General features: G+C 41.0%; 1 protein-coding gene across 5 annotated transcripts in view; it reads right to left on the reverse strand.

The window, feature by feature from the left end:
- LOC133353208 (hydroxymethylglutaryl-CoA lyase, mitochondrial-like) overlaps nt 1-25868 on the reverse strand; it is a 29083-nt gene extending 3215 nt beyond the window's left edge. Inside the window, exons 1-9 of one of the 5 annotated variants that reach the window (XM_061569274.1) lie at nt 25414-25868; nt 23243-23372; nt 18671-18751; nt 18167-18274; nt 15362-15457; nt 14264-14412; nt 13662-13725; nt 13343-13531; nt 38-163 (exon numbers count right to left, since the gene is read on the reverse strand). In XM_061569274.1, the coding sequence (XP_061425258.1) occupies nt 38-163; nt 13343-13531; nt 13662-13725; nt 14264-14412; nt 15362-15457 (624 nt within the window). In that variant the 5' untranslated portion in view covers nt 18167-18274; nt 18671-18751; nt 23243-23372; nt 25414-25868. Of the gene's footprint in view, nt 1-37; nt 164-13342; nt 13532-13661; nt 13726-14263; nt 14413-15361; nt 15458-18166; nt 18275-18670; nt 18752-21449; nt 22180-22926; nt 23001-23242; nt 23373-25413 lie in introns of those variants that run through there. The other 4 variants (XM_061569272.1, XM_061569276.1, XM_061569273.1 and 1 more) reach the window with 4 other exon arrangements.
- Between the last annotated feature and the right edge of the window lie 1824 nt (nt 25869-27692).

Raw genomic sequence — 27692 nt, forward strand, 5'->3', positions numbered from 1 at the left:
TGAGGTGAACACGTCGAGCGTGGGAAGGTGAACGCACCGTTTGGATGCCCAGGCCGTTGAGCATGTAGACCACGTCCTCTGTTGCCACGTTTCCAGACGCCCCGCGCGCGTACGGACACCCTCCCAGCCCAGCCACCGACGAGTCAACGACACTCACTCCCATCTGAAGTGACAGGAGCCGAACAGGGGAACAGCCATTTTAACCACCGCGTACACGCAGCGAAAATCAACACGTTAGGTATAGAGCGCCAATGTGTGGCTCGCAATCCAGGATAGATCGCGAAAGATGAATTGTAAATCTCAGGACGAATCAGAACCGAACATGAGCACAAGCAGACAACAATTTTGCGTTAAGAATGCATACGTTAAACAAATAACTTTTACCAATCGACAGCACTAGTAGCTTGTGTGTCTCTAGAGAAGTTTATTAGAGGGTTACATCCATCAGGGTAATTGTTGGTTCAGAATTATGGTGGATCGCAGAGCCCATTGAGATCCACCAGTGCTTGGTGTATTGGCCACCACCGCTGTAGTGTAAACCAGCTTGCAGCTCATTGTGCCCATCTTGTAAAATGACTTGAAATATGCACTTGTATGCAAATTCAATAGAAGTTACAAGGTGTGTGAGCAAGTGCGATTGCTGATGCGCGTACAGTTTATACGCAAAAGTGCATTTAGTCACGAGCAATATTTGACACCAAAATACTCATGTACACAAAGTAAATGCATTACCATCCTTCATATAATGTACATACAGATTCAGAAAGTAAAATAATCAGGATTTGCGTACACAATGTATCTATTTGCTGTGCTGGGTCATTTCTCAAAGACCTCGGCAATTGTGGCCTTCTATTTAGCTCTGTCCATGATATGAATCCCAAACGGTTGCATCTAATTGTTCAAATTGCTTTGGTACGTAATTTTCCGTCTTCTCCAGCTGCTTGTCATCATCATCACGATCCATGCACAGCTAGTCTGTAGGTGTCCACTGCACATTTTGTCATTTGTTTCCAATTTCATCTTTTTGGCACAAATATATTAATGTCATCAAGCCATTCTCGAAGGCTTCTAATATCTACAATTTTCCCCATCAAAAAATGTACAGTCACTCTTGTTTTCTCATTACATATGCAATAAACTTATCTTGCATTTATGTCATTATTCTTATTATCTCTTTGTGGCGACTATCCGGTTATCTAGCTTGAGCGCCTGAATGTGAAATTGTAGCTGTTGATCTGCATCTACATAAGCCATACAAAAGAAGAATCCATAATACATTTATGTTTCTCATCTTGTCCGTCAATTACATTTTTGACATAATTTGATAACAAACTGTATCAAGTTTGGACCATTTTTTATGGGAAAAAATGTATTTCATTCATTCAACATGTGTACGGTGCAGTGACAATTCGACTTTCTGTACACAACTGCATAAACAATACTACTCAGGTCGACATGACACCAAACAATGTTTGAAAACTCAGTGAAACGTCTCCAAATTTTACTTCCCCTACATTGTTATATCATCTATTTCACTATCTAAACAATTATGCACTTGGCTTCCACAACAAAATACCAGTAGAAACGCAACATTCTAAAGTAATGTAATAGTAAAATAGGGTTGTAAAGTCACATAGAAGGGAAGTAATAAAATAAAAATAAAACATAATAAAATAATTCTCACGACATTCAGACGCTGTCTCCCCAACAGACCTGGTCTTCACCTGAGGACGGCTGCTTGCGTTGTGGCCGAAACGTCGTGAGAATTATTTAATTATGTTTTATTTTTATTTTATCACTTCCCTTCTACGTGACTTTACCGAAAGAACCAAGAAGATGAATCCCTGCAGTCACAAAAGCTTTAAATCGAAATTGTATGTTTCTTGTTTTTTATATTACAAAAATATTAATGACAATAAGCATTGTTTGAATGAACAGCAGAACAAGCAAAGCCAGGAAATCTCAAACGCGGGAAGTTGTGTTGCACATTGTGTGATGCGGTCGGCTTCCGTGAGCAGAATTGCTGTAAACACTGCCGAATCAAAGCAGTGCAGGATTTCCCACCATGCAATCGGAGAATGTTCACACCAATTTCAGTGAACAATGCAACACATTTAACTGTAGTTAGTAGTAGTTTTGTGCATGCATAAAACAAAGTGCTCATGTACAGAAACACGAGTATGAAACATTCGTTGATAGAGTTTACGAACCCTTGCCCCAATGAATCACTGTAGTGTAGCCCGTTTCCCGTTTTATTCTTAACACGTACGTATTTGTGCTCAGGTTTAACATGTGTTTGTTACACCTAGTTGGAATTTCTAGAAAGAATAACAAAACTGCTATTAAGACTCTCCAGAGGATACACAGCATGCCACGGTTGGACCGTTTAAAGAGGTCCCTTCACTTCAAGCTACATTAAGTCCAATTAGTTATGGGTGGGTATGTTTGAGTCACATGCAACTACGTGTCGTTATCGGCAAGCTACCGATTACCGTAAATTGTGCTGAAAATACAAAAGAAAATAGCATCATAAATAGCTAATCCCTTCATTCTAATTTGCAGTCTCGTCAAATTGGGTCAATAAGTTTAAATGCTCTGGAAGTTTACGAATCAACAAGGCGTGTTCTGCACGCTATAAACAGGCAAAAACGAGGTCATGCTACAGCATAGCAATTGTGAGAGACTTCACCGTAAGGGTATAGCAAGAGGAACAGAGGTGACAGAACGATTCTAAATTTTAAATCCAAAAGAGGAATGAGAGAATGCCACCCAGAGTGTGTGGCCAGCAGACACACGAGAAGACAAATTCACACCTTTTTCAAAAAATTCATTTAGAAAGTGGACGGGGAGGACGGACGACAGGTGGAAAAATAAAAATAATTTATTCTCATGGATAAACCCCCGCGTGGCAGGGATGTCTCCGTTACAGGCGAGTGAGACGCTCGTTCGATTTCAGCACAAGGATCAGGAAAGGAACGCAAATCAGAGACAAAATATTGACGGTGAAGAAAAGTAAATGAGCTCGTGCAGGACACCACAAAGCAAGCTGTTGGCCAATGAACCAGACTGAATGATCGAATATCAGCCAAAGGAAGAAATATGTGTAAGATCACAACCACCACGGAGTTGGAGAATATATATAATATATATTGGTTCATGTGCACAAGTGAGATTAAGAGGAGCAGCAGTGGATTGTGATGAGGGAGGCATTCATCCAGCAGTACATAGATATTTGGCTGACGATTACACAAGAGATGGCTGGGTGGTTCAAAGGTCAGGGCACTACTCAATGTAAATTTGGTGCAAAAATTGCATTGCTCATCACCCCAAAAGGTGTAACTTGTAAAATCTGTTCACAGTCACTTATCTCGTGAAAGTGTATGGGAAATATAAAAGGCGATTTTTATTTTTTTTATTTTAGAAATACTCTGCATGCATTACAAGTTTCTGGAACACATGGCAATAAAGCCGGCACCATTCACTGCTTCGCCCACACGTTAAAACTCTGCTGTCACTTTCAATGCTCAATTTTCAAACGCAAGACTGTTCAGAAACCCATTTGAGGCCCTACATTTAAAAGGTGGCTGATTCACGCCTCTCTTTACAACGATGCATCCCCTTTCATCGATAAGAATCAACAGATGGTCATATTAAGGCTTTTGATGTTGAAATGTGAAGTTACATGAGACCTACAACCCCCACCCTCCCAACCTGTCTCTCCACGTCGGTAAAGGCGAAGCAACGCTTGCCCTTTGAACCCTAATTGCATCAAGGGAAATATGTTTCCAAATGATGTAGTGGTCGCAGACATTTTAACTTTCCTTCTCTTTTTTTTTATGGAGAGCGAGGGAAGTGTGTATTAAAAGCTCGCCACATGTTAGCAATTACCCAGATGATCACACCAGCTGCAGGATCACCGCAAAAAAAGGAAGGAAAACGTTAACAAGGCTCTGGGATTTCGGGTTTGTGGTTGCTGGAACGGCTCGACGCTTAACTTCATGGAGTTTTTTTCTTCTGCAGGCCCATTTGAGCACCTTTTGAAGTTGAGCGAAACGCTGAGTTTTTGAAGAACGCAAAAAAATCCCATCAAAATGTCAAATGGACACATTTGGTTCAGGATATGTCATTGTTCTTAGTAAAATATTTGACACCCGTTTATGCATAATGGTAATGAGAGACTGGAAAAAAGCAGTTGGGCTGGTACCATGGAATATTCTTAATGAGACATTGCGATGAACCGAGGGCAATGTATGTTGTGTAACAAAAGGGGGCAGCAAAAACCAAAGTTTGGCAAGAATTTTGCAAGAAGGAGGCTGCACATTAACACTCAAGGGGTGCAGCTGTCCGTTATCCACCAAACTCTGAAGCAAATCACCATTTAAATCGTTGTAATGTACCATTATAGATTCATGAGTTTTTGGTTATCAACAAGAAATGCTGGTTGAGAATGCTTGATGTTTTATAAGCATCAGCCATGAAAACAATAATATTATAATCCAAGGATGCTTAAAATCTGACATAAAATATTTGTAAATATTTATTATTAGAAAGACAATTAGAAAAGCATCCCAAAAGGAAAATTTAGTTTTCTGATAACATTGGGCACAAAGATGCATATGTATCGTTCTGGAAAAATACTAGTCTATAGATACCAGATAATTGCTTAAATGATCTCCACTCACATACAACGCTAAATTGAACATGAACCTCTTACTTTGCTAATAAATATGCATCAGCCGTGTTATCGAAGCACACAGAGTTTCTAGTTCACAGTTAAATGTGTTCTGGGTTGCAGAAGGCATGCGATCATTTAACGGTTTAAGTGTTTTTTACGGCTCCTCTACAGACATGCCAGCACAGCCACATGTACTTGTTATGTTACGAGTGCACATTCATCCTACACTTGTCCATTAAATGGGTTTTCAAAATGCATAAAACAGACACGCTGCGAAACACAGCTGTGCGCAAAATGAATTTTGGACCCCATGCAAAACCAACCATTTCCTGTCTGAAAGCAGCTGTTGTTATATAAACCAACCAGGGGAGCGTAACTATGTAGAAGCCAAGAAAGTGGCACTTCTTACACAGAAGGGCAAGAGACACCTTCAGCCAAATTGCAGTTATGTATGTTACTACCATCACAGCCACAAGACACGTGTTTTCCATTGCAAACGGTCATCCTTTAATGCTGAAATTTTGAAGGTGCAGGGATTTCTTCCATCAGTGATTGGACGAAAGGCATTATCAATAAATGAGTCATGCCAAGACAAAAATGGCTGCACAGATCTCTAGTCGTTCTCATTTTGCAGGCTCAAACAGCCACCTACGCTTTCTGTTCTGTGCAGTCGCCAAATTAACCACCCGTTTTAAATTAAATCCCACCCATCCAACAAGAGAGAAAAACAGGGCCTCTTGTTATGAGATTGACTGCGACTGCACTGTTGGAAAAACACTTTATATGACCAAATAACTTAAAAAAAATAATTTGACTTGACAGAGAGTCTAATTCCAGACTCCTATCAACAACCTGCATGATTGAAACATGGGGCATTAATGTTACGCCGAGACATCTTCAGGAGCCGGTAAACAAGCTCCAGGCCCATGGGCAATATGAGGCAAAATTCTAAAATAAAACGAAGCATAGAAAGAACAGCATCATGAAAAAATACATCTCAGGTTGTCATTTAAAAATAAAGGGACAAAAATCATTTTCTCCAGGACCTCTGTTTTTTTCCTGCCACATTTACAAACATGCTATTCAGAGTATGTGGCTGCAATAAATTTCCATATGACAAGCCACTTCGTCGAGGCATCATTTGTAGCCAGGTCGTTTAGTTTAGAAATTATTCATATAGAATTCCATTTAAGAAAATGGCATTATAATTAAAACAGTTTCAAATGTATATGGGTAATAGCACCTTTTCTTGAGTAATAAGTGCATCTTGTTCTGCTGGTTTGTTGTATTTTGCAAAATATAAATGGTGGAAAGCTTCCTCCCATTTCTCGTGCTCTCAAAGCGATTAATGACATAAATCATGGTATTTACATTGTTTTAAGTTACTGGGTGGGCATTGGATATGAGCCAAGCCCATCGCTGGGATTAAAAACTTGTGAGGAAACTGTTAAATTACATTCTTTTTATGATCGCTCACCTTTGGGAATTGAGCTTTAAATGGAATGTTTGTGCATTGCCGCAAGCTCGTCAGGCCACAAGAGGGTTTTATTTCAGAAACAATATGCAACTGGTGCCGAATGGTATTTTAGAGGGCACCTAAAGTCAGTCTCTTCATTAATCAATCTATTGTTTTGTACGTTTCTGCCACGTCAGCGAACACATATTAAAATATATATGGGCATTGACTGCTCTGACATATCGCAATTAATTTTCATATCGGATTTAAACGTATATTAAGTGCAGAAAGAGGACTGCCAAATTTACGAATAAACAAAACGAGCCTCCCAATTAGTGGAAGAATATGAATTTGATAAAACTGACTTTATTTGTTATGTTTATATGGATTTTCCTGCTCTTTAGCCAAGCGAATGGCATAATGCAGTGGTTGGCCAGCAGTCATTATGGGTAGGAAGTGACTATAGTTACATTAAATTAAAACTATAGTATACAGGAGACCATTACAGTGGTTCTGTGACTCACAAAACTATTGTGGGCCTGAAACACGGCAAATGACTGCCAATATATCTTCTATAGTAATATATTTTAAAAAAAGTATGGTTTGTGCCAATATTACATGCACTATTGTAAGTTAGGCACCATTAATTCCACACCAGTCTCTACACTACTTAGAAAATAGTCTATTGCACTCTCCCTCCTCTTTATTACATTATTTTTACTGCATAGACATTACAACTTTACAGGTGATTGGTATCTTCAAATATCTTAAATTGCTTTGCACTTGGCCATATATTTGTGCCTTTAGCATAACCTACTGTGAGTTTCTACACAGAAGTATATACTGATATTTACACACAAACCAATCCAACATAACTATACTGCTAGTTTATACATACACATGCACACTTTCACATACATTCAACAACAACTACCGTCCGCCACTAAGTGGCGATGATGTCACCACGGTGCTTGTGGCACGCTTGGCGCACATACTTTCACACACCACTAATTTAACACACTTAACACAATGGTGCCCTGCACTCACACACACACCACTCATTTAACACGCTTAACACAATGGTGCCCTTCACCCCATACCATCTGCTCAAAAACAAGGTGCCTGCTGCCCCTTACTCACGAAGTTGTGGGGGATAAATAGGAGGTGGTGGCAGGAAGAAAAGAAAAAAGGACATTAAGTTCCCAGACCCATTTCCTAACCTCTGCAGCAAACTTCCTTTGAGATTGCAGGGCAACAACGTGACTGGTGGAATTGGGCCAAGCTTCCTGGGGGACGGCATGAAACGGCACGATCCCATTGGCTCTCGCTATTCTATAGGGACACCAGGCAAGCCAGCATCAGATTCCAGCACGGGAAGAAACAGCTGCTTCAGCGATTCTACGCAGGGGGGGGGGGGGTGATTCTGCATCGTTAAGCCACACTAGTTTTCTTTCTTCTCCCCTCACTTCGCATGAAATGATGTTGTTCTTTTACAGTTACATGCCGTGTTCTATGGTGCGATTATTACATTACGGATACATCCAAATGCATGTCGGACAGATAGGTTGACACTGCTGCACTCCATACCCCTCGGTGAACTTTGCAGATCGGACTGGTGTGTGGCAATTGAGCACCACCATGTAGTCAACACCAGCTTATTGTAATACTTGTCCGATTTATCTCATGCCTCACCCTACCATTAGGCCTGTAATGCGCTTTAAGCATTGCAATTTGTTTTACAGCCTTTATCCCCCAATGGGTTGGGCCAGTCAATAATGCACTTTGTACTCTTTGGTTCTTTCGGAAAAGTTACGTAGAAAGAAAAATAAATTAAATAATAGCATACGACGTTTCGATTGCAACACAAGCAATCATCATCAGGTACGAATGAAATATAATGCAATACAACACAGAGAGTCGGCTAACATAACAGTCAACACCCTACCTGGTTATGTTAGCCGACTCTCTGTGTTGTATTGCATTATATTTCTAAGTTTACTAGGTTTGTTTTCTCATTCATTCGTACCTGATGGTGATTGCTTGTGTTGCAATTGAAACGTCGTGTGCTATTATTTAATTTATTTTTCTTTCAAAGAGTAATTCCTGCAGTCACGAAAGCTCCAAATCAAGAATGCACTATGTTTTACAATAAAAGAAAACGTTGAAGCAAACGCAAAGTTGCCAAACACGAAAAAGTTTGGTGTCAAATGCTACAGGGTGATCAATGCGAAGTTAACATAACTCACTGTTGATTAATGGTAGTCTGTGCTGGGCCAGATATTAATTTCCTCCACTAATTGTCGTGCAGACGTGGACTTTATGGGATGTAAGTTAGGCTCGTGCGCTTCACCTCTGTGTAACTAATAAGCTAGTGCCACATTGAACTCTTGAAAATATTTAAATTGCAGCATTAAAATTGTTACAAAAATACGACGTGCCATTCTATCATAAGTAAAAATGTAATACCTTTTTTTATACTTGGCTTTGTAATCTAAAAACCAGTACCTTCCTATATATGAGAGCTATTTTTTTTAAGTCGTGTATTTGGAAATACATCGCAGAAAATATTAACAAAGTTGGAAATAAATCTTGTTGGTAAAAATCACACTGCAGCAGAACTCCAGTGAAAACGTGTAGAAGTGGGAGGTAACCTTAGAGACCCCATTATCCACAGGGTCATCTGTGAAATGAATCCACTTAGTTGCAAAATATCACGGATAAACGTGGATAGGATTAATTTGCCAATTAGCTCGTATCTAACAAATATCAGCAGATAATAAGAAGAACATAAATCCTGTAAGTGAATGGCTGGAAAAATGGGGCAGGGCAAAACCCATGGATGAATGTTAGGAAAAGCATTTTAGTAGCTGTTGAAAAGCTGTCTTGCTGTCACATGTTGAAACGGTAGTACAATAATGCAATGGTAGTAGTGTGTGTTGAGAGGGCAGCGTAATCGTTGTTGCTGTAGAGATGTATGTTGAACTCTTTTTCGCAACATATGTAGCCAACCATGCTAATTAGAGGTACAGGGGAAGGACAAACTTAAACACAAAAAACATTTCTTAAGAAATGAGTTTTGAATCTAGATTAAAAAAATGCATAGCTCCAGTGGCTTCTTAACATCGAAAGGAAGAGTGTTCCAGACGGCCGCAGAAGCACATCTGAAAAGCACGCAATGCAGTGACCGTCTTCGTTCGATAGCCAGCCATCGCTGCTTGTAATGTGCTGCCTGTGCGATGCGTGCAGTCCGTATGCCCACTGCGGCTCGGACGAACACTACAGGCTCCTGCCTCTCCGTTGCGTGTATGCTGCCCTGTGTATTAGGCCTTGGTCACCCTTAATCTCCCTTCACGACAAAGGGGGATTTAAGGGTGACCTTAATCCAAAGTTATTGACTGATATCTCCACTGATAACATCTCTGCCCCCCCCTATACCCCCTTACTTGTGTGTGCCTGCATTCAAATGCATTGTGCAAATATGCAGCCAGTTTTCAGGGTAGATATATGGTAATTCATTAATATCTGTATTAATTAAATGATAGACTGATGAAAACATGCATTGAAAATATGGATGGACATATAAATTAATGAATGAATGGATGGATGAATACATCATTGCATGAATGAATGCATAGTTACTCGGGAGTGCACATAATGCAGGGATGACGTTTACCACAATGTGACTAGAGGCATGCAAATAGGGCATGTGCTTTTTTAAAACACAGCGTGTGCGACATCTGTGTAATGTGAATGGTGCGCACGTGCATTCATGTGAGCGCACACAACACACAGTACAAGGAAAGTAGTATATACATTTGTCGATCGATTCCTATTATCCTTGAATATAATGGAGATAACACGATTTGAACTCGCCTATACATGAACACTGTGAAGGATCACCACAGACTATAGGATGGACAGAACTCCACTTATCCAAGAACAAACTGCGAACAGAAATCAATTCTCCAATCCGGGATGGGGGAAAAATCAGATAATGGCGGATTATAGGAAAAACAGGGTGCAGACTTATTGTATATCACAGCTTGTTGATGTAAGGAGTGGGGTGGAGCAGTAACACGGTTGTTAGCGCACTGTTTTACACCGAACAGTGTGAAGTATGGCCACACAACCTCCATGCCCCAAACAGTTTGTGGAGGGCCCTCATCAATCACAACAGACTGCAAATTTAAACTAAAATGATGCATGCTCACACAAAATCTTATACGTGCGCTTGTAATATAAACTTTGCAGTGAGTGCAGACTTTTATGTCTTGAATACTAGGAAAGCTACACTGTCATCAGATAATTTCCATTAAAGGATTGCAGATGATTTGTAAAACGTCTTTGTTCATCCGCAAATTAAAGTTTAATGCACTTGCTATAAAAGGAGCCATTTGAACCCTCACCTCTTTAGGGAATGGGGTGGGGGGCGGGGGAGAACTTTCTGAAATAAATAAATATGTAAGACACAAACACGTTTTTGTGCTACCACGATTTTCTTCTCCAAATATTTTCTCTCCACCGGACGTCAATTTGCCGTCATTAATTTAGCACAGCGTCCTTTAATCTTGCACTATTCATGAACTGGAACAGGTACTTTTCTGCCAAAATATTACTCTCGTGCAACAAAAAGCCCCTTGATCCAATTTAAACTTAATTGAATTCAAAGCAAAAAATAATAAACGAAATTTCCAAAAAGCCACATGCAGAAGTTAAACATAATAGATTGATTTACTTTTTTTAGCAATGCAGCTGATAATAGATTATATAAACATACACACTACAAATTAAGTAAAATGGTAAAAAGTATTCAGTACTTCAAAACATTTCTTTGCTCTTTTAAGGAGGTAAATTGTTTAACGCAAAATTTGTTTATTCGATTAGAATGTACACATAGACCCAATTAAAATAATCCATTTATAGATGTGATAACATCAGAAACAAGGTTTGTACATACACGCATGCTGCACACGTGCCAAAAACCCTTCTGGAACATTAAGCCACTGTGCAGTAAAGGAACAAAAGTGCCCAAGACATTTAAAAGAACAGCACCCCACTGCTCTAACGTGCAGAGGAAACGCTATAGTTTAATAACACTCCCACCATATATTGGTGTAGTGGTTCAATTCATAGCACCCATCAGGGTGTTCTATTTTTAAAAAACTAGAATTGGAATAAGCCATTTTAAAACCTAAAGGTAGAATCTAAGTAATACTTTAAAGAAGTGCTAGGGCAGGAGGTTGCATTACAACTAGTAGCAAATGGGACATGCGTGCAATACAAACCAATGATCATGAGTAACTTTTCAATGTGCGCTACTAACCCAAACATCTGTGCAGAAACGTTACTCAATATGGCATCATTAAGTGTATTGCAATGTACTTCTTAAACTTGCAAAACATTTTATCGTGAACCTGCTTTAATGGACGACTTGTCATTGCCCTCTCAGTGTGGATAATTAACTTCTAAGTGAGACTAAATGAAACATTTCATACGAGTTACTTTATCTTGATCAGGGGATCAATTGGGCCTGTTTGGTACGGTGCCATTTCCCACGTGGCCAAAATATCTGTAATTGATAACAGATTTATTTTTTAAACTTAGCAGAAAAAAAATCTGAGCATTATTCTTTCTTAGAATTTTTTTACTAATGATAGGGTATGACCTTTGCAGTTCATTGCAGGGTGGCATGCCACCATGCAGTGAAAGCGAGTGTGGTAGGTAAGGCAAACCAAAAAACAAACACTATTGATCATATCTTGGAGAAGTGTAATCAAGGCTGTGTGTCCTAGGCTGTCCAACACAAGCTCGAATCATTGTCTGATGTCCCTAGAGCTCACTCTTGCTTGAGTGTTTGAACCAACGATGTCAAGGTAAAATGTTCTCATGAACAGATTCTAGCCTATGTTGGATAGCCTGGGACACTCAGCCTAGCCAGGTATGTATCTACAAGACAGAGCTAGTTGTTTTACTTCCTTAAATGTGGTACGAGCCAATAGCGACAATGTTTATTTATTTATTTGTCGGGGAAACCTTGGGAAAATGTGAAAGGTAAACATAAGGATCGCACAATCCATTTCCCTCCCACACACATACTTCTCTCATCACCCCACCTCCATAATGATTATCTTCTCAGGTGTTCCCTCCTTTGGTTACCATTGCTTTACCAACCTTGTCCATCAGCAATCCCTTCGATTGATGCATCCTGGCCAAGCCTAAGTACGCCTATTTAGTCATGGCATCTCTGTGGATGTTCTCTGACCCACGTATTAATTTTTCTATCTCTCAGTGAAATTCCCATCATGCACCTCTCTATACGTATTTGAAAGCTCTCACCAAGCCTTACTCTGCTGAATGAGACCAAGAAAGTCAAAACTGGTCAAGAGTTCTCGTTTTAAAAAAAATGGCGCGATATAATAATCACTTGGAAATCCAATAAGCGAATGTAGAGATGAACATCTGCTTATTTATCACCTAACATAAATAATACCTTTGCGTGTTTTTCCATAATTGTATTCCAATAGTGCCATCGGCATTGACATTTAAAAAATCCACTCGAAACCTTTGCAGTGTATAAGCGCTCAGTCGAGAACAGTCCGTTGAAGCAGAGATCACAGAACTACCTCTGAAATCTAAGTGACCTCTTGTTATCACGAGGGAGCAGCACTTTCCCACCCACCCTGCATTTATTGGTGACCAGGCAAAGACTGTCAAATAACTACACTTGAGTACCTGTTTATAATTACAGACAACTACCAGGATTCCAACCCACTTTCTCAACGGTGTCAACTCAGCGCTCTGACCTTTGAGCCAACCGGACACTTCTCAGTATATAATTAAATACAACACACAAGGATAATTATGACGCCTGTAAACACTCATGACAAGTAATACACACACAATGTGTGTGTATCAGCCCATCATCCTTCCAGGCATGATAAAAATGAGTTCCACTTTGTAGGGACGTTAACAGTGTTTGTACGTATGTTGAACTTCTTTTGCACCATACGTAGCCAACCGTGCTAATTCGTGGTGCAAAACAGCGGATGTCCTATGAACTGTGGAATTTCCACCACAGGGCTGTAAACAGGAGATGAGCACCGCCTTCTTAATGCTCCTTTGAACAAGAAATCATCAGCTTGCCTTCAATTTTTTTTGCAACCACACTGGCAGCAATTACTGGGAGTTACAGACGAGGTGTCGGATCTCACCTGCAGGGCGATGAGGATATTCGCGAGTGCCTGCCCATAGGTGTCATGGCAGTGCACTGCCAGCGCACTCATTGGCACCTCGCGGCTCACGGCGCGCAACATTTCGCGCATGCTGCCCGGTGTACCCACACCGATCGTGTCCCCCAGAGAGATCTCGTAGCAGCCCATCCCGTACAGGCGCTTGGCCACCTGAGCGGGGGAAGGACGGCGTTTGACCATTACGACTCTTGTGGTGCACGTGGATTGATTGACAGCAATTAGCTCAACAATATAACAGGACACTGGTGGTTGTTAAGGCAGCATCAGTGACTCAACTCACCTCCGCTACTTTGGCTGGATATATTTTTCCTTCATAAGGACAGCCTACAACACAGGACACATACCTAAAGGCAAAACACAAGTACACACAATCATTGTCAATGTTTGAAATGTTCACAAATTGGTTAAAAACTATTAAAAAAGTAAAAATAGTCGATCAGGTGTACAGACTATACTGCACAGAATTTCTTAAAGTAAATAATTACAGATCACTTATCAGCTACTGGATCTTCCAGAACACAAAATGTCCAGCATTTATATTAAGCAAGAAAACGTTGTACTGGTTCAAATAAAAACGTCTCATTGGTATAGTACTGGGTACCCTGATGTGTGCTGACAGCACACAATGTGGAACCAATCGGTTAAACTACAGCAGTGTGGCAAATGCTACCGCACAGCTACTGGGCTATTATTAGTCCCAGTTTTTCCATGAAAAGATATCAAAAAGCAGAGCCTCATCAATTAAATCTTTGTACAGTAGGATGGCATGAACTTACAAACCGTGCCTTCAACAAGGCATCCCTGCTCTACTACGTCATCAATAAGAACCACTTCTTCTGCCGTCTAAATGAAGCTCAATGCCATCTCAGCTGCAGTCTGTACCCTCGGACGGGGATGTTGGCATCCTGTGCCGCACGTGCCACCTCCTCGAAGCGTTGCAGGCTCTCGGCGATGGAGCAGTTGATGTTCTTCTGGCTGAAGGACTCTGAAGCTGCCCCGAATATGGCCACCTCGGTGGCCCCAGCCTTCACCTGTGAACACCAAGGGTCTTACATTCATGCATGCCACCTCATGTTTATTGATTGTTGTGCATCTTGTTCATTTCCAGATTTATTAAATAAAAAGATAAAGGCACAGCGCTGCAATTGCTTGCTCATTTCACTGCTGGCAGATCCTCCACTTGAACTTTGGAGAGCCCTGTCTGGAGGATTATCTGACCTATTCTTTCATGCTGGCCAAGTCTTGTAAAAGGTGGGGATACCCACACATTGTGACCTGCTGATCAACTAATTTATGAATGTAATTGAAATACATTTCACGTATAATTTGTTCACTGTCACACGATTGGAAATAAACTGTAACATCACCTTCAAAGACCCGACTGCATTTTGAAGTGTTGTTATCAAATAATCACAATGAATTTGCGTTATAGTAAAGCATGTTATATGTAGTTTCCAAATTTAGATAATCAACTTTTGTTATGACTCTCCATGAAATGCTTCTATCAAAACACAATATTCATCCAGGCTGTGAATTAATTTCAACAATAGTTAGAATATATTTTTATATTACTATCCAAATCAAGAAACATCTAAATACGACTATTATTTCATTTTTAAATTGTGGATACAATTAAATATTCAGCACATATCAACAATAAACATAAACCGTAATTTTAACAAAAATGTTTTCCAATCATGACAAATGTAAACATGTATTAAAAACTGTCTTAAAATGAAATTAAATGAGGTAGGTACTTTTTCAGAATTCTATGTGAGTGTTTTTCAACATTTTAGGCACTAATGCCACAGCGATGGGGGTTTGAGAATCGATTGTCAATTGTATAAAACATGCTGTCATGTGAGACTGGTGGCATTATCCAATGTTACTTTACACAATACCACCATAGAACATGTGAAATGTCACCTGCACCATCAATGCCACCGATTGAAATATGTTAATATAGGGAGATGAACTCACAGCAGCCTGAAATCCCTTAAGGTTGGGGGTGAGAACTGGGTAGCTCACTCCGGGCAGCTTCCGAATGCCGGTCATTACTTCTACGTGATCGGCCATCTGTCAACACACAGTGCAATTAAAACACTCTTCATTATTTTTTTCATTTTTATGTTATTATTTTTATTTCAATAAGTCTCATGATTCTTGCTAGTGTTACGAAGTGTACTCCCAGTTGAGTCATTTGCAAGTATTTTTTTTATATCGCCATGTTTGCCCATTAACAGTTACATTGCATGGATTTGTTTTTACACGCTTTCTTTTAACTCACTCTGTCTGTTGTTGTTGTCGTATCCTCAAATCGTGTAACTAAATTTTAACCCACTTACCAATGTGGTATCGACTGCAAACTTGGTATACTTATGTCATACTGATGACAATACTATATTCTATTATAAAAAAGAAAATAAATCTATTTTTAAACATTCTTTTTTACATGTAATGTTTCGGCTTGTGTCTAATTGTCCACGGTCAACTGATGTTGGCTGTAATTGGCCACGGTCCCTTACGTTATGGCAAACTTCAGGGCCACTTCTTGGAGTCGTGGAGTTCTGCCATTACTATAACATTTCATAAAAGCGTGTTTATAATTTTTTAAAAAAATATTACTTATTTAAGCTATGGGATAATTCCAGAGAAACCAAAGGAAACCAATAAGAACAGGGACAGAATATACAAACTCCCACAGAAAGGCAACTGAGTAAGGAGATGAACCCAGGCACGTCTTGCTGAAAGGCATAAGTGTTACCACTATGCCACAATGCCGCCCGATTTTTTGGAAATCTATTATAAAAGCCTGGTGTTCCGTTTATCTGTCAACAAATTATAAAGATCCTTTCAGAAGGCCTGCATAAAAAAATTATATAAAGTGGACCCCCCCTAGAAGTGGAGGTAAAAAGTTTGATCCAACAGGTTTGAAGAAATTGTCGCCCCTCCCCCTCGCTAAAAAAAATTGACTTTCCCCCCCCCCCCCCAAAAAGAACAGTGTAGGCATATATGCCTACACACCCTACATACAATCATCAGTAGTATCTGCACACATTGGTGGAGGGGGGGACATCAGTTTAAGTTTCATTTATTAGGTAGAACCCTGTGAGCCATGCGGCTCTTGACTCGGGTGCAACCGCAACAAAACATGAACAAGAAACATCTTAAAATAACTACCAGCAACAGAAAAATCCTGGAAAAAACAGCAACGTCTTCCAAAAAAACCACCGTAATTTAACGCTGTGTGCAAAAATCCCAGTGGGATGCAAGTCAGTAAGGGTGACGGGCGAATTCTAGTTACATGAAAATCGGCCACACTCCCATGGTGAGGGCATTTGTCAACTAACCTTAAGCCACAGGCCCCAAAGTTAATTATATTCACTCATATGTCGTGGCGTTGTTGCACACAGCTAATGTCAGTGACAAATGGTGTCTGAATCGATCCAATTATTCTGACTAGCGTGGTCAAAAACATATGATCCAGCAGTGGATTCAAAACATTGTTTTAATTACGTGAATGTGTATTTAGCCCTGTTTAACACGTAGGCTTTCGATAGATAATGTTGAAGTTCTGTGCAAAACTAGCTACTACTGCATTAGACCACCTTTGCCAGTACCAAAATATAATAATAGGGTTTTTCCCCTTTTTTTCTGGCAACAAAACTGAAACCTTTTTACAAGGAATCATGTGTGCATTAACCACAATACTTGTGGTCAAAATGCAAATAAAAAACACGCTCTGATAATATATGCATTGTCCTTGAAACTGATTGGTCCACACCAGAGACGGCTTTCTTTTGAGCCTCGTCTCAATTGGTGCTAGACTAGAGGACGTCAAAAGGCGTACAGCTCAAAGACAATGCACTATCAAATTAATGAGGGCTCGGGGTAAGCATCTACATGATTAGACCTCCTTTGCCAGTACCAAAATATAATAATAGGATTTTTCCCCTTTTTTCTGGCAACAAAACTGAAACCTTTTTACAAGGAATCATGTGTGCATTAACCACAATACTTGTGGTCAAAATGCAAACAAAAAACACGCTCTGATAATATATGCATTGTCCTTGAAACTGATTGGTCCACACCAGAGACAGCTTTCTTTTGAACCTCGTCTCAATTGGTGCTAGACTAGAGGACGTCAAAAGGCGTACAACTCAAAGACAATGCACTATGAAAATAATGAGGGCTCGGGGTAAGCATCTACATCATTAGACCTCCTTTGCCAGTACCAAAATATAATAATAGGGTTTTTCCCCTTTTTTCTGGCAACAAAACTGATTACATTATTATAAAAGTACTTTAACATCGGGTAAAAGTTAGCTTTCCAAAATTCATAACACTTATAAGCCATCCAGTTACTGCATGGGGTTAGACTATTGGATTTTCTTTCTCCACGTGCCTCCTCTCTACTTACATCCAGTGTCCTCACATCTTGTTCCAACGCATCATTCCGTCTCCAGCTCTGTCTCCCAATATTCCTTCTGCCCAGCACAAGCCCAAACCATCTCAATGTAGCCTTCCTTACCCCTCTCAAGAATACAAGTAATCCCTGCTGAGACTCTAACTTCTTCATTCTGCCTCCTTTTCTTTTCGATATATTCCCAACATCCCTCCTGGCATTCCCAAATGTTACTTTCAAATCTTTTTCTTCTTACTTCCTAAGTGCTCCAAAATGAATAAAATATATATTGATAAAATGCAATATGAATAGAAGGACTGTGAAAGAATACGGTCATGAATAATTAATTCCAGTGCCATCGGGACCATGTTTCTACAGACCTGCGGAACCCATTTAGGAGAAACAAAGCTGGTAGCCTCCACCACAGGGCAGCCTGCCTCAGCCAGACGCTCAATCAGCTCAATCTTCACAGCTGTCGGCACCACAGTCTGAAATGGAGCACACCAAAGCAAGCATAACATATTTAAGGCGTGGCGAACGAATGTTGTAACAAGGACAAACTAAACACAAAAAGCAGTTCTAAAGGAATTCGTTTTCAATTTAGATTTAAAAGTGCATCGCTCCAGTGGCTTCCTAATATCGGAAGAGCGTTCCAGACGGCCGCCGCAGAAGCACATCTGAAAGCGTGCGATTCAGTGACCGTCTTTGTTCGATGGGTAGCCAAAAGCCGACAGTAACAATATCCTGAACAGCCACAAAAAAAAAATTGGCTCATTTGATTAGAAATAGGAAGCACATGTTTATTTACGACATCATATTTACACCTTGCAGCATCCCATTAAATGTAAACAATTTGCAGTCACAGGTCTCAAATAAGTGCATACCTTTTCGTTCTGTAGTCCATCACGCGGACCTACTTCGACAATCTTAACCCGGTTGGGCAACCCACTGATGGCCACCGCCCCCTGAAATAACACAGAAAGTTCACCAAAAGCCACGAGATGTACAGGTCATTATTCACGTATAGGAGCAACTGTAGTGTTTGTAATATGGTTAGTCCAGCCTAATTCACAACATTCCATGTCCACAACTGTGAAGAGTTTTCAAAATGTCAATAGTGGACTGTGCAGGGCTTACAAAGTCTATCTTTGCAGTTGCTCATTCGCAATGTTGTCATATGGCTATGACCTTATTCATTCATCTATAAAACTTTACATAAATGAAAACCCATATGGCTTACTACCTTGGCTTCTTGGCTTTGCAAGGGAGTAGTAAATTCGAAAATACAAGTTACCATTATTATATTGGTGATAAAGACAGTTCTGAAATTATTTGGCGCCAAGTGCTGTGGAATGTCTATCGTAAGAGACATCGCGGCTTGAAAAGATTATTTCAGGACTACATTTCATAACCAAATGCTGGATCATTTTCATTATGGGAATGTGTATTGTTTCCACATTAAAATTACTCCGAAATTTGTATGCGTAGGACCAAATCACCCAGAATGTGCCCAATCTCATCCGGTCTTAGAAGCTAAGCATTGTGGTCAACCACCATGTACTACACATTCAACAAATGCATCAATAGCACTGCCTTAGAAGGAAAAGTATATCATAGCTGACGTTTCGGGCAATGGCGCATCTGCATAGCACATAAGAGCAGATAAGAGTTAGAGACTGCACTTCATACAATTCGGCCTGGTAGGATTGTTTCATCCATAAGAGGTTTTTTGGGTTAGATCACGTAAATATGTGTCGTTCAAACCTGACACCACCCGACACAGCCAACTCGTAAGGGTTGTAACTTAAACAGAACATGCCAATTCGTCACTCATACAGCACAAATCTGGCTGTCGCCTGATGAAGCTAGTTGTAATTACTGGCGAAACGTTGTACTCAGATTGTAAATGTTGTGGCTTGACTCTCCAACACACCGGTGTGCTGTACTAGTGACGAATTGCCATGTTCTGTTTACGTAACAACGCTTACTAGTTGGCTGTGTCGGGTGGTGGCGGGTTTTAACGACACATTTACGTGATCTAACCCAAAAAACTTCTATTATGGATACGTGTTAAATTATTGTTTTATGTTTTCTGATGACTGTTTATACATGACCCACTTAGTGATGCATTCCTGGGCTCAATTGTCGTTTCAAATAGGATTAGTGTTACGATAACGTACTTCGTGATGAAAATTTTAACACCAAAGGCATAAACGAAGCACTAATATTAAAAAGTGCCTTTCTCCACTCTGCTTGCAAGGTTCAGGAATTGTAAACAATTGATCCTTATGGCGGCACCCCGGGGTACCAAATAATACAAAATAGCCGAGGCAATGAAATACTTTATTTCTGGGACACTATTTTTTCCAGGGGTGTACTTAACTCCACGACTGGGGTACCAATCAATCCGAAATCAGTGTCACACTCCAGGATGTCTAAACGCCAAACATCAGCATGACAAAATACGTTATCGAAAAATTCAACTTTGAATAGTGCATCATGTACAGCTCGTCGAGATGAGTCGATTGCCCCATCGCCGACCATCACCAGACTAAAAATGTATACTCTTTGGTTCTTCGGTAAGGTCACGTAGGTAGAAAAATAAAACAAAATAACTACAAATGACTGCATCACGGACATTGTGATATTGTACCCCGGGGTACAGCCATGAGGTTCAATTGTCAGTCCCTTAGATAACCTTGAAATGAAAATTGAGGCCAGGAAAGCACCACTCTTTCCGTGCTATGAAGGGCAATTGTTGATAATGTCGACTTACATAATCTTCCCCAGAAGGTCAATGTTACCGACGAATGTGATGAGAGTTTTTGGTTGTCTGTTGCTTGTGCACATCACCAAATATCAATGCATAGTCGGTTGTTATAGGCTACATGATGGGCAGCAAGAGGTCAGTGCAGCAACATCCATCATTGTACTGTACTTCTATGCACCCCCCCGCCGCCACGTCTCCTTCGCCAATCCACGCTGACCATCAAGGTGAAGTATAGTCAAAATACAGTAAACTATCGGAATAGATTATCGTCAACACAGAGGCATCGAATACATCGTTAAAAAGCCACGATTGTGCGCAAACGTGCTCGTGAAAAACACTGCCCTTGAAAGGAAAGACAAGTCGATCTCTGTACTACAAAGGGCCATGGACCGAAACGTCGCCCATTACACCGTACCTGTCACAACCCATACGGCTTCCCCGTGTTCCTGTACAGAGAAATAGAGTTTCCACGTCCATACGGCGGATAAACGTTGATGTTTATAAGGGACACGGGGCGACCAATGAGGTTTCAAGCTCAAGTTCATGTATTAGGTGTAGCCCTGCGAGCCATTCGGCTCTTGAATCGGGTGCAACCGCAACAAACAAAAAACATGAACATGAAGAAGAAAACATGTTAAGGTGAATATGTGACTAAGTGCAAACAGAAAGTCCAAGAAAAGACAGCAAAATATTGCAGAAAAAACACCGTACACCAACGCTGTGTGCACAAATCCCAGTGGGATGCAAGTCAAACAACAACAACAACCACAATAATCGTTCTGCAACAAAGTAGGGCGCTGATAAAAGGGGTTGACATGTATGCAAGACGCGTATTCTTTACATTTAGGGCATCAATCGACAGCGTTTCTGTCACGATCTGACCCCAAACGCACCGCACGCAAGCCGACAACGCCGCTTACGGTGGCGGACAGAGATCGGCCGCGTCCCGCGAGCCTCGCGGAGCACAGCACGACCCTGAGCAGAGACGATGTGGCCATAGTCCTCCTCCTACTCCACCACGAAGAAGTCGACTCACGAGTGACTGTGAACACCACCCACCACCACCACCCTCACTCTGAAGACAACCACAGCCGCCATGATGCGTGAGGAGGAGGCTTCAACAACTGCCCCTCGGCACATCACGCTCGCTTAGAAACTGGGTGTTGTTACTCGTGCGCCACTGCGAGCGGAGGTAAGAAAGCGAATCGATGCCCGAGGAACGTTGCGGGCTTTGTTTGAAATCGTTGGCGCTGCGGGATAAGTCCGTGGAGTTATCGACGGCTTCGTGGCCGCCGCCGCCTGCCGCGTTGAGGGCGCGGGGCCTCCCCACGTAACATGGCCGCCGGATAGACCGCGAGGCACGCGCGGTGACGTCACGCGGCCTCTCGTGTGTCTCGTGGTCGTGTTGAGTGTGAGAGGCTTACACCACCACCATGTCCACAACTACAATACCACTGTCTACAACTACACCACCACAATACCACCACCATGTCCACAACCACTACACCACCACCATGTCCACAACCACTACACCACCACCATGTCCACAACCACCATGTCCACAACCACTACACCACCACCATGTCCACAACCACTACACCACCACCATGTCCACAACCACCATGTCCACAATACCACCACCATGTCCACAACTACCCCACCACCATGTCCACAACCACTACACCACAATACCACCACCATGTCCACAACCACACCACCACAATACCACCACCATGTCCACAACCACACCACCACAATACCACCACCATGTCCACAACCACTACACCACAATACCACCACCATGTCCACAACCACCACACCACAATACCACCACCATGTCCACAACCACTACACCACCACAATACCACCACCATGACCACAACCACCACACCACAATACCACCATGTCCACAACCACTACACCACAATACCACCACCATGTCCACAACCACACCACCACCATGTCCACAACCACTACACCACCACAATACAACCACCATGTCCACAACCACACCACCACAATACCACCACCATGTCCACAACCACTACACCACAATACCACCACCATGTCCACAACTACACCACCACCATGTCCACAACCACACCACCACAATACCACTATGTCCACAACCACACCACCACCACAATACCACCACCACAATACCACCACCACAATACCACCACCGCCATGTCCACAACCACACCACCACCATGTGCACAACCATACCCACCACCATGTGCACAACCATGTCCACCACCACCACCGTGTAGATTTTAAATTAAAAAACAGTTGTGAGTGCGTCTTATACGGTAAATGTCAGCGCGTGTATATGGGGTGCACGGATAGGTCGTCTCAGCCTCAAATGAGTACCTGGTGCGTGGTGTGTAAACACCACTGGGGAGACAAAGGCGGCCGGGCGTGGTGCTGGCCACCCACCCCCTCGTGTGCCGTGTTGCCTTTCACAGGGGGATCTCTGTCCATGACATGGTTAGTATAGTTTTAGTGACTGGGGCACAGTTATTGGGGTGCCGTCTTACTTTGGGAAATGTCTAATCTCGAGCATCTGCTATCGCAGGGGTCGGGAACCTTTTTGACCGGGAGAGCCGTAAAAGCCAAATATTTCTAAATATATTGCATTGAGAGCCATATAGTATTTTTAACGTATAATACATTAAATATGTCTTACTTTTAATGCGACTTCTGGTGCTGCATGGTTTTGCTGATGGCCTTGTAGTCTGGTTCGTACGTGGTGAGGTTGAGCTTCATGCAGGCGTTGAGGCCCCGTGAAATTTATCTTCAAAACTTACTTCTGTTTACTTTAAAATGACACAGTATTATTAAGCAATATCACAAGTATTTTAAAATCAGTTCCAAACTGATTTTTGTATTTTTTTTCAACTCAAAATTGTCTGGGAGCCACATGCCGTCACCAGAAGAGCCATATATGGCTCGCGAGCCATATAGGTTCCCGACCGCTGTGCTATCGGATGACCCTTTGGGGCAATTCCCTCTGCACTGGGCAAGGTCAGATGTTAGTCTATGTGGAATCTCACAACGACGAGGCTTGCGTGCTATTAAGAAGGACCATCGCTCGAAACGTTTACACATTTTATTTGTTTTCCTTTGAGGGCAGTGTCATTGACGAATTTAAAGAAACACTGCCGAGTGTTTTGGGTTGTGGATGACAATTGACAGTGATGTTGGATTTAGAAACTGTTATGAACACGGAAGCTTTAAATTTTCATTTTATTTCTAGAGTTGAAGCTTTCGTGACTGCAAGGATTCATACTCTTAGGTTTGTTCGGTAAAGTCACTTAGGTAAAAAATAATAAAATAAAAATAAATGAAAATAAATCAATTAAATCACATAATTGATTTATTTAAATTTCTTTTGATTTTTTTTATAATTTTTCATTTTATGTTATGATTATCAACTTCGGTCACAATCAATTAAATGCTTGATTTGGCAATTTTTCGGCGATTAAATGGCATCTCAAAGCGCAAAGATTTCCAAACATTCGCATAAACTGACTTGAACAAATTGTATATTGTACTGAGCTGACTTATCCAGATGCATCTAACGAACATGTCACCATCCCTTCGTAGGAATTATTCTATGTTTAAATTTTTACTGAATCCTTTAGTGACGCTAAGTTTGCAGTGGAGCACAAGCACAAATAGCAAAACTAATTTATTATTTGCTCATGAACGTCGCATGTTATACGTTTCCTTTAAAGGCAGTGCTAATGACGAATATATGTTGAAGTTTTTTTGTTGCGACATTAACTGATTCTGTATGGTATTATGGAATTACTCTCTGCCACAATGTGGAATATCCATTTCTGCCTCGGGGCTGTGAGAGATGATGAGCATACCCCCATGATTATTTGAGTGAAATTCATAAAATTGGCTACTTTAGCCAATATTGAATTCGCCATAATGTTCATATTAAACGAGTGAACTAACTCCACGTGGGAGGTGTGTACAGCGTGTGTTTATCCGTACACAAAAGCATCAGTGTACACTGTTGCAAATTACAGAAATGCATCAAACCCTAAGCAACACCGGTGTTATGTCGTATATTAGTTAATGAGCCAAAAAACCAGAAATGTACAACCCGATGTGACATGAGTGGTTCCAATTCCTTTTGGTGGCCAGCACCATCGGATCGTGTGATAACCATTTGAAATTGAGTGGGTTATCAAACGATCCACTCGCATTTAGCCGTGCAAATACATCGGTACGACTAAAGGTTGGCTTGCCTTTGATGTGACAAATGTTGCCCTTCTAAGGAATGAAAAATATGACTCTGACATTTCATACGTCACGTTTACCCGTTAGGCAAGTTTAAACTTGTCCACCTTATGTGCGACCTGCATTGTTGCATGAACGTAAACAATGATACAAACCTAGCAATGCTATGTTTTTTTTCATACAGCAAACAACTGTATTTTACATTTCTGTCCAAAACAATTGTTTTGCAGTGTGCCACCCTGATAATGAATGAGCAATGGATTGAATATTAACCCCAAATTGGATGCGCAAGAGTTGCGCAAATGAAATTCCACGTTCCCATGGCAGGGTTAAGTCCATCCGATAGGCCAGGCCAACAACATCGTAAAGCAATAGCAAATATAAACTCGTACAACCAGTTACATCCCATTACTTGTCATTAAAAACTCACAATCTGGCGCGTACAGTAGCAGTTATGTAAGGTCGTTATATAAACGTTTAAATGTTACCTCTTGTGCGGCACATTTTTACAAGTGATGGAAATTCCACCTGCCTTCATATCATATAGAATCGGTTAAACCAGTTGAAATGTCGTAAGGAAATGCATTAGTCGTATCTTCTTACCTCTTGCGACGGGAAAGCGAGCAGAGTCTTACAGACGTCAGGCACAGTCAAGCCCTGGGCAGCATAGCAATCCCTGACAACATCGTAGACATTTCCCATGAATTTAACACCGCGATCAATAACCGGTCACTTCTTCTACGTGGCTAACAGCTGTAAGCAGTATTGTTAGAGCCCCACTGCACACACAGAAATTAGTGTCCATCCAGAATGACTACTACACATCTCAAGGAAATGAACATCATTCAGAACGCCAGAGCATGCAGCTGCGATGTAACACGGCAGCCAGACACATCAGGAACATCACTCTCTGTGTGTCTTAGTCTCCGACCACGAATATCTATTGCTGCAGGGATCACGAACAGGCGTGTACACTAACACCTCACTGGAATATGCCGGAAAAGTATTTAACGACGCGTGTGTGTGTGTGGTGTGTACATCCCCGATGCCGTGTCACTGTGTACTGACGTCAGCTGACGCAGCGCGCTCGAGATGATGAATCATCAAGAGGAGGAGGATGAGATGCCGTGCAGCGTCGGTGGAGCGGTGGCGCATTGGTTAGCGCACTGCGCTCCGTCGTCAATGATGCGGTTGTGAGACGGGTTCGAACCCCCCTCCCACCACCTTCTAGATTTGAAGTTTTCGTGGCTGCATACTCTTTGGTTATTTCGGTAAAGTCACGTAGGTGAAAAAATAAAAAAAATAAAAATTCTGATTATATTTTTATAATTATAATTTTTATAAAAATATAAATAATCTGATTATTTCTATTTTTATAATTAGAATGTTTATAAAAAATATAAATCATATTAATAGAAATAATCTGATTATTTCTATTTTTATAAAAATTATGATTATAAAAATAAAAATAATCAAACTTTTTTAAAATAAATATAAATAATCAGATTATTTATATTTTTATGAAAAATATAAAAATACAATAATCTGATTATTTATATTTTTATAAAAATTCTAATTATAAAAATAGAAAGAATCTGATTATTAATATTTTTATAAAAATTATAATTATAAAAATAGAAATAATCTGATTATTTATATTCTTATTTTTTATTCCCCCCCCCCACCTTGCCGTGCTTCACATCTGAGCAGACCCACGAGCAGCCTCCACAGTCATTGCCCACCTCCTTGTCTTCACCAACCGTTCACTGAACAGTGGAGAATGGCCAAACAACGCCACGTGAATGATGGCGTGGTGGGGGGGGGGGGGAGTGGCTCTTCATCTGTTAATGGATTTGCAAAGGGATGAAATGTGATGAGAGTGATGCGTGGGTATTGCCTCGTTTGTGATAAAGTACGCAGTATACTGTAAATATACTCTGTGGGTCTTTCAGCAGAGGCACGTAGGTAGAAAATAAAAAATAATATCACGACGTTTCGATCGCAACACAAGCGGTCGTTTCTTCCTGGTTCACCGCTTGTGTTGCGATCGAAACGTTGTGATATTATTTTAAATTTTATTTTTCTACCGACGTGACTTTACCGAAAGAACCAAAAATTATGGATTGCTGCAGTCACGAAAGCTTCAAAGCAAGATTGATGCTGCAAAGATTATCAGCCATTCTCTATCTGCCAATTTCTGAAGGCCCTCTCCACTATGTTGATAAAAAAATGGGGGGGGGGGGGTTTGAGCATACTTCACCCTGGCACTGGGTATAGTACTGCATTTAATATATGTTGGATAGTATTCTACACAGTTCATGCTTACATACAGTATTATGAAGCTGTTGTATGGACTGTGGTAATACTGTACAGGTTAACAGCACAATTAGACAAATTATGCCAACGTAAGAGGATTAGTAGTGTAGTTTGTATTGCATTTATAAATGATGGTCCACATGCATTTTCACGTGCATTCATTACTGCACTGTGCCAATACCAGAATAAAGGAAGTAACCATTACAGATACTGTTTATAATAACTATCACTGCAATAGATATGTAAAATCGATGTTACTTTGCAAGGAAATCAATAGTGACTGTTCTAAGGAGCTACTGACCACCGCCAGACTAATATGGAATTTCCAGCATTGTATGGGGACATTCAACATGATATGGGTGTCACGGTGGCGAGATGCTGACTACCTCGCCAGCTATTCAGAAGGTCCTGGGTTCGATGCCGACCATGATGCCTGCTGTATATTTAAAGTTTGCATGTTCTCTCTACACGTGATCGCGTGGATTTTTCTCCGGGTCCTCCAGTTTTTCCCTTCACATGTAGAAACACGCGTTTCGAGTATTTGCCTGCTAAAAAATTCATTTGTA

The sequence above is a fragment of the Lethenteron reissneri genome, chromosome 43, assembly GCF_015708825.2.
Source record: "Lethenteron reissneri isolate LAM-NWPU_2019-01 chromosome 43, ASM1570882v1, whole genome shotgun sequence".
In the NCBI taxonomy this organism is placed as follows: Eukaryota; Metazoa; Chordata; class Hyperoartia; order Petromyzontiformes; family Petromyzontidae; genus Lethenteron; species Lethenteron reissneri.